General features: G+C 40.6%; 1 protein-coding gene across 1 annotated transcript; it reads right to left on the reverse strand.

The window, feature by feature from the left end:
* Positions 1–7,932: 7,932 nt before the first annotated feature.
* LOC146073278 (uncharacterized) lies at positions 7,933–8,790 on the reverse strand. Its single transcript, XM_083180458.1, has one exon. The coding sequence runs from the start codon at positions 8,788–8,790 to the stop codon at positions 7,933–7,935; it is 858 nt and encodes a 285-aa protein (XP_083036584.1).
* Between the last annotated feature and the right edge of the window lie 1,220 nt (positions 8,791–10,010).

Genomic DNA, 10,010 nt, shown 5'->3' on the forward strand with positions numbered 1-10,010 from the left:
GGAGATATTTGTGGGAGGTGCTTAGGAAATTTGCAGTTGGACCACGGTTTATAAGGCTTATACAGCTGTTGTACGCGGCTCCAAAGGCAAGAGTGACAATAAATGGATATACGTCGGAAGCATTCGCATTGGGTAGAGGGACGAGGCAGGGATGCCCCCTCTCCCCAATCCTGTTTGCAATTGCGGTTGAACCGCTGGCATGTTTATTAAGAGATGGGGAGGAGGTTCGAGGGATAAAAATCGGCGGAGTGGAAGATGTAGTAGCTATGTATGCAGATGATACCCTTCTTTTTTTACAAGATACAGAAAGTTCACTTAAAGCTGCACTTCATCTAGTGGAAACATTTGGGGTATTTTCTGGGCTCCTAATAAATTGGGAGAAATCACATATTTTCCCTTTATCAGGCAAAATTCCAGAAATAGTGAGTGCGACCCAACCCCTAATATGGACTAAAAGATTCAAATACCTAGGAGTATGGATAACGTCACAAGTGGATCAATACGTATCGCAGAATATAGATCCAATAACAGCAAATTTTAGAGAAAGGGCGCAAGCATGGAGAAAATTACCGCTATCAGTTTTGGGCCGTATTAATATGATTAAAATGGCCATACAACCCAAATATGTATATATATTGCAAAATTCACCGATATATATACCAAAGCAAGTATTTAATAAGATAGAAAATGTAATATTATCATTTATTTGGAATAATGGCCCAGCCAGAGTTTCAATAAAAACACTGTATAAGACGCAGAGAACGGGAGGCCATGGATTGCCCAATCTGAGAATCTACTACGTAGCCTCACAGCTGGTGTACTTGTCAGATTGGGTAAAAGGTACCCTTGATGCACTCTTGTTGCTGAGCAGGTTAATAGTTTTTCTCCCATCCCTTTTTCCCCTCTCCAATTTCTGTTGGCTGGCTTGGCACCGGGCAAGTTTTTGCATATAATAAGGCAGGCCTTAATGATCTGGAAATGGGCCCATACTTTTTATAATTATCCTGGCAGGGATGGAACTACCCCAATTTGGTTTCACAACAGATACCCAGAATTACAGAAATTGTCAGAGGACAATATATGGGTCAAGCAAGGGGTTTTAGAATTGGGTCAAATATTTAGTGAGAATAAGATTAAGACATTTCAACAATTGAAAGATGAATATGGAGTCCCAAAAAATGCGTTATTTAGATATTTCCAGTTAAGACACGCCAAAGCAGCCCAGTTCCCAGAAGGACCACCATTAATTTTAGATTCACCAGTAAAAAAGCTGTTATTGAGGTTAGGGCGGAAGGGAAAGATCTCGACACTATGGCCCTTATTTAGATCTGTTCCCAGTACAAATTTGTTCTCAAAATGGGTAAAACCATGTGCACTGCAGGAGGGGCAGATGTAACATGTTACGAGAGAGTTACATTTTGGTGGGGTGTTTTGAAAATTAAATCTAAATTGCAGTGTAAAAATAATGCAGCCAGTATTTACCCTGCACAGAATTAAAATCACTCACCCAAATCGAATTGTCTTTATACATTTTACATCTGCCCCACCTGCAGTGCACATGGTTTTGCCCATTTTAAGAAAAATTTGTACTGCGATCACATCTGAATAAGGGCCTATATGCGGAAATGAACGATAAAGGTGTACCAGATCAAATAACAAAATTGAGGAGGAAATGGGAAGTGGATTTAGGACCGGTTACAGAGGAGATGTGGAAACAAATGTTGGTATCATCGGAAAATGCAACCCCGTGTATTAGATTTAGGCAGATTTCATTTTATATACTGCATAGGGTATATTGGACGCTGGCATCTCTCTTAAAGGCAGGGCTAAGCGATAATTCTGAATGCCCTAGGTGTAAAAAGGGAAATACTGGATTCTGGCATATGATATGGGAATGCCCGAATATATATGCTTTTTGGAGGGATGTTTGGAGAGATGTGCGGTCAACAGCTCCAACATTGCCAGAGATAGATCCATTAGTGTGTCTTTTTGGTGTTGGGATTGAGGAAACACACTCAAAAAGTATGTACAATTATGCGTTATGCCTCAGCACAATGGCTAAGGTAGTAATAGCCAGAAATTGGTTCACAACAGAAACTCCAAATATTAATAAATGGCGAGCCTTAGTTAATGAGGTGGTACGTCACGAAAGGCACATGTTTAAAACACGAAGGGCAATCCATAAATTTGATGAGAAATGGGAGAGATGGTGTGTATCCAGAATGAGCAGCGAGGTTGCTACGATATAAACTATGGATATAATACTGGAAAAAGGAATATAAGGGGAGTAGGATATATGGATATGGTTTAAAAATATATACTTCAGATGATTATTTGTTTGGGGAGTGGGATTAAGGAAGGAAATAAAAATGTATGGTCTGCCTTTTGGGTTTTATTTCCCCCCCTCCTTTTTCCCTTTTGTTTTTCTCTCCCTCTCCCTTTTTCTGCAAAGGGATTAAATAAGTACAGAGGTAAATTAAAATTAAGTAAGAGTGAAATATCATAAAGCAAGATAAAAATGTACAGATATAGTATAAAAGAAGCAGGTGAAGAAACTTGCTTGGGATCCTTTTTTTCCTATTTCTTGAGTTTTTTTTTATTTTTTGATCTGTTTGTTTGTTTTCTTTAATAAAGGATGGAAGTGCACAAATATTGTTAAGTTATATACATAGAATTGGAGAGAGATGGAGTCGGAAGTAGGGGGGGGAGGGGAGAGGGAAGGGAGGTTTAAGGTACGCAAAATAGATCAATTAATTATACTACTTTGATATCAAACGCGATACGATCTATCAAGTTTGATATCAAACGCGAGTGTGATATCAAACGCGATATCAAGTTTGATATCAAACTGTATAAAAGGGGCGTGGACCTGTCAAAACCAATTAGTTTGAAGAAAAAGTGTGCCTTATCTACTGATGACATTTTTCAGCAATTTTGGAAATAAAGAAACCCCAAGGGTTTCCCAGGCAACGCCGGGCGGGTCAGCTAGTTTACAATAAAACATGTCTAGTCTCGCGTATTTCCGTTCAAAATATAGTATTTGTACGAGTTTTTGTTTGACTGTTATTTGTTGTGGGACAGTTTTTTTGTCCAATTGATTAGAATGCATTTTCTGGCCATCATCAATATTGTAAGAAGAAGAGATGTCGTACCTTTATTGAAATTGCCCATTGGAAAATGATGAAAGTTGACATAATTGCAGAGGAATCAAATGAGAGTTGGGAGTCAAATATCGTGCTAATGTACACAATAACCTAGTACCAGAATCTCTTCAGTCTCTAACAGTCCCACATACAATGCAAAAATTGGCTGTAGTTATACCACATTTAAGGCACAAGCAATTTTCTTTAATTGGAATACAGCAATACTGACATATCCCACCTATATACAGACAATATATCTTCCCAGGGGCAGTAGTTACCAACAAAAAAAAACCCCACAGGTTAAAAGCAAAATCACAAAAAAATCTGAATCCAAACAGACATAATTGGGCTTCCTTCTACCGATTGCTGGGTCCCCACATGACTCCTTTCACTGCCAGACACTGCAGCCAATCAGAGTGTGCTACAGTAGTAGAGCTCCCTTGATTGGCTAAGCTCCACTGACCTGTCAGGCGTAGCATTACTATGTAGATAAGGGAGTGAATCCCCAAAACTACAAAGGTTAATTAGATCAGACCACACATTGGAAATCACAAAGTTTCCATGGCTATTTAGAGTGGAGATTCCCTCCCCATTCTAAATAGAAAAAGTGCTCTGCTTGAGTGACAGGTCAGCAGAATTTAGCCAAACAATGAGTCATGCGGGGACCCAGCATTAAGGGGAAGGAAGCCCTTGTATATACTACAGAACCCAATATCTAATTTTTACACTTATTGACATCTCTGGGCATCACACTGGGATTTTTGTCAGAAAAGAGGCTGACAAAGAAAGATACGATCCTTTGAAAGTTACTAACATGTGATTGCTATTTCAGATGGGATGTTGATATGGGCCATCAATCAGTAGCTAAGCTGAGCTGATTGGACTTTCTATAGCAGCATTCTTTTACACCAGCGCTGCTGACACTATAACATATTCTGCACTATATCATTAGAGAAGGACAGATTATCATTCCAACCAGCAGCTCATTAGATGCTCACACAACTTCCCCATTGCCTAAGTTTTATATAGCTTAATGAGATGTTGGTTAATGCTGGGTGGTCACCCCCACCTCTCCCCTCCACCTTCTCCATCCCCTGGGAGACTGCTGTTTTCACAGTCAATGTAGAAAGCTTAAATACTGTATATTGCATTCAAGTGCTCTAAATCAAGTAAAATGGGGATTGGGGGAGGGGGATTGTGGAGAGTTAAATCTGCACTGGCCAGTGGTAATAAGCCACTGTTTAGGTTTTTTTGTGAAGGTGTTCTGAGAAGCCTGTGAAAGACTGGCGAAAAAAACCCTGTTATTGATAGATTGGTCCTAGACACCAAAATAAATGTGTGGTGTCTTTTTTATTGGACCACCAGTGGTGCACCCCTGAGTATATGAAGTATTAGGTAACACTTATTCCAAAAGAGGAGGAGAAAAAAAGAAGTACTCTGGGTGGGGGCACCCTTATATCACAGCCAATACATTTGTTTTTATTGCTTATGTCTAAAACAGGATTTTTATTAGAGGAATTATTAAAATCTTTAGTGCAATATTATTTCCTTGTCTCACAGTAGCGCTCTGCAAAATTATGGTGATTGGTAATAAGGGCTTTTTTTATTGCCTGGCAGCTGTCACACAGATCTCTGAAACTCTATGTGTGACAGTTGCGATCCTCATATATCCCAAATAATTGTACCAATGTGCAGGTAAGTTATTCTTGGGGGATTTGAATCGTAGGTCACATATAGGGCCTTATTCTGGTCGATGCGTAAATTTCCAAATTCTTTCGGATGGCATTTTTTAGCCATCTGCGCATGCGTAGGCAACGCTATGCGCATGTGCCACCCAAGGTCTCCGTACTCATTCTCACTAATACCATACAGAAAAGTGCACCGCATTCACTCGGGAAATATGGGCGTAATATGGGCGTCATTCGGAACTACACACGGGCGTAGTTTCAAAGTGGGCTAAACTGGGCGTAAACATGGGCGTACACGAGGGAGTGCACTAATTCTGGTAGGCGTGCATTCGGACAGAGCACCGACTGCAAATGAACCAAAAGGCAGAAAATATGCGGTGTTCATAAGCAAGTATTGCCACTCGGTCATGCGCTAGGCAATCAGAACGCACCTGAACCAATGTCAGCTGAACACAATACAATCCACTCCTCTACTCATTACTCATTAATTACACTCTTGTCATTTCTTCAATTGGAACCATTGCAGCTTAAATGGACCATTACAAAACACACAAATATATGCTCAAAGCATGGCTGCATTTTTTACACACATTACCAATGTTGCCTAATTGCATAAGTGGGTCATGTGACCAATTTGTGAGTTCCGATAATAGTGGTGAGTTTTGCGATAATACACCGCATCGGTGCGTACGGGCAGGTTCCCGTACGTTCTGATGCGGTAAGACCGTGCAGACGCTGTAAGAATATGTGTGTGTCCACCGCACACGCAAGGTTTGGATGTTGTCCATAAACACGCCCCCTTCTTAAAGTGTGAGTCCGTCTGAATGCGGAGGACCGGTGGGCGTTTCTTCATACGATGTCCGCACAGCGTGGTGTGCGGTCCGCTCTGAAAGAATTCGGAAATTTATGCACCAACCAGAATAACCTCCATAGAGAGGCAGGTCGTGCATCCCTTGCAGGTATCACATAAAATAGAAGTTTGTCTGCCCTGAAAGCCAAGAATCTCCTCTTTTATATGGTACTGGTCTTGCTGGTATATAATGCCATATGCCATATACCATGCTGTGCTACTTATGGCAGGACAAACGCCATAGGCAGGCTAGATGATGGTGGCTCCATCTGTATCTCCCCTGGTCCCATCATCTAATATGTAGAACAATGTACAAAAGGATTTAATACTTATAAAATATATTAGATCAGCAGCCAAAAACAGAATCATATCATTTATAAGGATCAGTATTTATTCAACAACAAGTGTTATGGGGATAACTGTCAGTAACATAAATAGTAGTTACTGATATTGTTTGATTATAATCACTAAGTAATTTTAATTATGTTCTTGATCATAAACATGGTAAACAATGTGTTATCAAAGGGATTTTATTCATAACATGTGTAAAAACAAAATATGTGCTGTTACCCACAGCAACCAGATATCAGCTTTAATCACCTAGTGCCAGCAAGCAAACAGCTGTATAATCATTGATTAATATGAGATACAGGGGACTGATGTCTTAGTTGCACCATTATACAATATAATACATAGTATATGAATCAGAGGGAGATAAGACAGCAATAGGAATGTATGAGGGACAGAATAAGGAGGTATAATAGGGACTGGGAGGAGCTGCTAGAACTCTGTAATGGATATAAAGCTCGGTACTTGTTTAGATTCATGGCGGCTGATATATCGGATGCAATATCGGCCGATATATCAACCGATCCAATGCGATCCGATTTTTTACCTGTACATAATCCCACTATCCACAACACATGGAGTTGATTTTAGATAGTGTGACGAGAAATCCGCATACGCTCGCCACGCTTCGGGCTCGGTAGCTTGCTGCGCTCACCACACTATATAAGATCAACTCCATGCGTAGTGGATAATGCGGTTACGAAAAGATAAAAAAATCACATCGGATCGCATTGGCAGATATCGCATCCAATATATCAGCCGCCATGAAACTAAACAAGTACCTAAAGCTCTTTCCTGTACTATCCCCAGCACCAGTGTGAGCAGAACAGCTGTATATTACAGGGCACAGTAATGGCAGCCACATCGTCATTGTCTGTTATACTGCAGCTCTATTTCCCAACAGAGAGATTGTCCCAAGGGTAAAGCAGCCCCCAGCTTACTGGTCACAGCTCTCCTGTCTTTAGCAAGATGGATTTATATCAACTTATTGCCATATTCATACTGTAACAATAAAGTTACCTTCCTGAACACATAATGTGGTGATACAACTTACTATTGATTCGCATGCAACAGTCAGACCCTCAGAGTGACTATGTATGTGAGTAATAAGGTTGATCTCTTTAGTAAAACACTTGCTGCACTCAGAGCATGTATATGGCTGATCCCCTGTGTGACTCATTGGATGTATAACAAGTTTTTGGGGTTTATTCTAATTGCCTCACAAGGTTGCAAATTCACAGCCTTGTGAGTCCACCAAACCCCACCTGTGAATGCCGGGCTGCTCGCCGAAACTTGCAGCCGGTGTTCCCACGGACAGGCTGCAAATGGATGTTTAATATAAACATCCATTCGCAGGCTGTTATGAAACACCTACATCATTCCATGGTCGCCGACCATCAAATGATGTGGAAGGCACATGCACATCTAAGGTTGCTCAGAGAAACTGTAGATGTGTGTGCATTCTGAAGGAATTGGGCAAGCAGCTGATATCTGGTGATTTTAAGCCACCTGCCCCCTCACCTGCATCATCAGCCCATTAGAATGAGCACACCCAGCATTCTCAATGAAGCGCTGGGTATTCCCATATGAAAATGGACCAGTTCAGTGCCCCCTGTCTTTCCGCCCTCTGCCCACAAGGTTAGTTGGGTGTGAGCACCCAGCGAAAAGGTTGATTGCCATGGGTGCACACACCCAGCATCTGCACATGCGCAGAACTGACCCTACACATGTGCAGACACATAACATCTGTGTCGCCCGGCTCTGCTGTAAAATGTAATCTTATGCTGTGCCAAAAGCCCAACATCAAACACCTTGCGAACGAAGGGGTCCGAATGTACGGACTTAAATAAGGTCCCTTGTTTCTTAGTGAAACACTTGCTACATTTAGAGAATCAATGTGTTTTTATCCTGTGTGAATCCTCTGATGAAGAAGAAGACTTTTCTTTACTGTAAAACACTTTCTGCATTCAAAGCATTGAAATGGTTTCTCTCCTGTATGACTCCTCTGATGTTCAGAAAGATGTGATTTCTGAGAAAAACACTTGCTACATTCAGAGCATTTATATGGTCTCTCTCCTGTGTGACTCCTCTGATGTACACCAAGTGCTTGCCTGGTGATAAAACACTTGCTACATTCAGCACATTTATATGGTCTCTCCCCTGTGTGACTCCTCTGATGTCTGAGAAGATGTGATTTACATGTAAAGCGTTTGTCACACTCAGAGCACAGATATGGCTTCTCTCCTGTGTGACTCCTCTGATGTCTGAGAAGATGTGAGTTAGATGTAAAGCGTTTGTCACACTCAGAGCACAGATGTGGTCTCTCTCCTGTGTGACTCCTATGATGGATGAGAAGATCTAATTTGTTTGCAAAGCCTTTGTCACACTCAGAGCAATTATATGGTCTCTCTCCTGTGTGAATCCTCTGATGTATAATAAGAATTGACTTACGGGTAAAACTCTTGTTACACTCAGAACATGTAAATGGCTTCTCTCCTGTGTGAATCCTCTGATGGATGAGAAGATCTGATTTACATGTAAAGCGTTTGTCACACTCAGAGCACAGATATGGTCTCTCTCCTGTGTGACTCATCTGATGTATAACAAGTGCTTGCCTGGTGATAAAACACTTGCTACACTCAGAACATGTAAATGGTTTCTCTCCTGTGTGACTCCTCTGATGTGTGAGAAGCTGTGATTTATATGTAAAGCGTTTGTCACACTCAGAGCACAGATGTGGTTTCTCTCCTGTCAGACTCATCCTGTCATAGATAAGATACAAATTAGCTCTGGAAGGTTTCTCCCATGCAGAAAATGAAAATGTCTTTAGAGAATCCTCCAGAGGTGTATAGGAAAACACTATCTATAGTTGGTTTGAACCGTGAATAATGTCCTTTTAACAATAGTCTTGTAATGTTCTTAGCAGAATTTCTGGATTAAATCTGTAACATAAAAAAATAAAAATTTGAATTTCAAATACAATTGTATTGCATAAAGCACGACAAGTAATAATAGATTATTCTATGCATGTCAGACTGATATATATCCATGGCAATAGGCAAACATCCAAATGGTATATCATAGCAAATACAGTGGGCAAGAAATAGCACAATATAATAGTCAGTAATGTCATTCCATTAATATACCAAATAAATATGAGGCAGTTTGTCATAAATGAGGAATTAATACATGAAAACTCTTCCAAGATCCCTTTGTGGAGATAATCGCAGTATTGCTGTCCATAAATATATCACAATCCAATGCATGAGAAGATAAGGAAAGGGGCAGGGGGTGAGAGGAGCCGCACATGAGAAGGCTGAAATTACCCCCCTGTCCTATGTTGTAGGGAATATTTCCCAAGACTCTCTGTTGTTCACACCACGTGGAATATTTTAGAGCATCTGCTATTCTACATTGGAATTCCCTTGGTAGAGTGTAAACATAACCTTCCTACATATCAAATACACTTGGTGCTAAGTGTTCTTCATTCAGAGAAGTTTCTATCCAGGCCCAGACAGATATTGGCCCCAGGATTATAGTCTATAAAGTGTAATTTGTCATAAACAAAGTTCCCATTTCCCATGAAGCAATGTATAGATTGAGTAGTGCGGCCAGTGCTGCTGACTGTCTGAGAAAGGGGAGGGGCCCTGTCTATTATGTCAGTCCCGGGTTCCACATATTCTGATGGCAGCCCTGATCCTAATGATTGCTTATCAGCTGGGAATGGAATATAAATGACTATGTGATCTAATGAGAAATTCCTAATAAAATGCCAAAATTGACATAGTAATGGGCAAATATAGAAGCAATGGAGGAACTATATATTCTACAAGGACTGGCTATTTGGGCCACTACCTGTATATTGTTTTTGTGCTACCATTACCTCTTGTTCCTGTGTGTTATCTATATCTGTTTGTGGTGACAAATCAACTGATATTTCTGTTTCATGTGTGCAGTGTTTGGGAGATAGAAGTTCCCGTA

Source organism: Crinia signifera, chromosome 4 (genome assembly GCF_055691185.1).
Source record: "Crinia signifera chromosome 4, ASM5569118v1, whole genome shotgun sequence".
Lineage (NCBI taxonomy): Eukaryota > Metazoa > Chordata > Amphibia > Anura > Myobatrachidae > Crinia > Crinia signifera.

What these genes read in the sequence shown, in the direction of transcription:
- LOC146073278 (XM_083180458.1), bottom strand. Translation starts at nt 8,790, where the DNA reads ATGAGTCTGACAGGAGAGAAACCACATCTGTGCTCTGAGTGTGACAAA.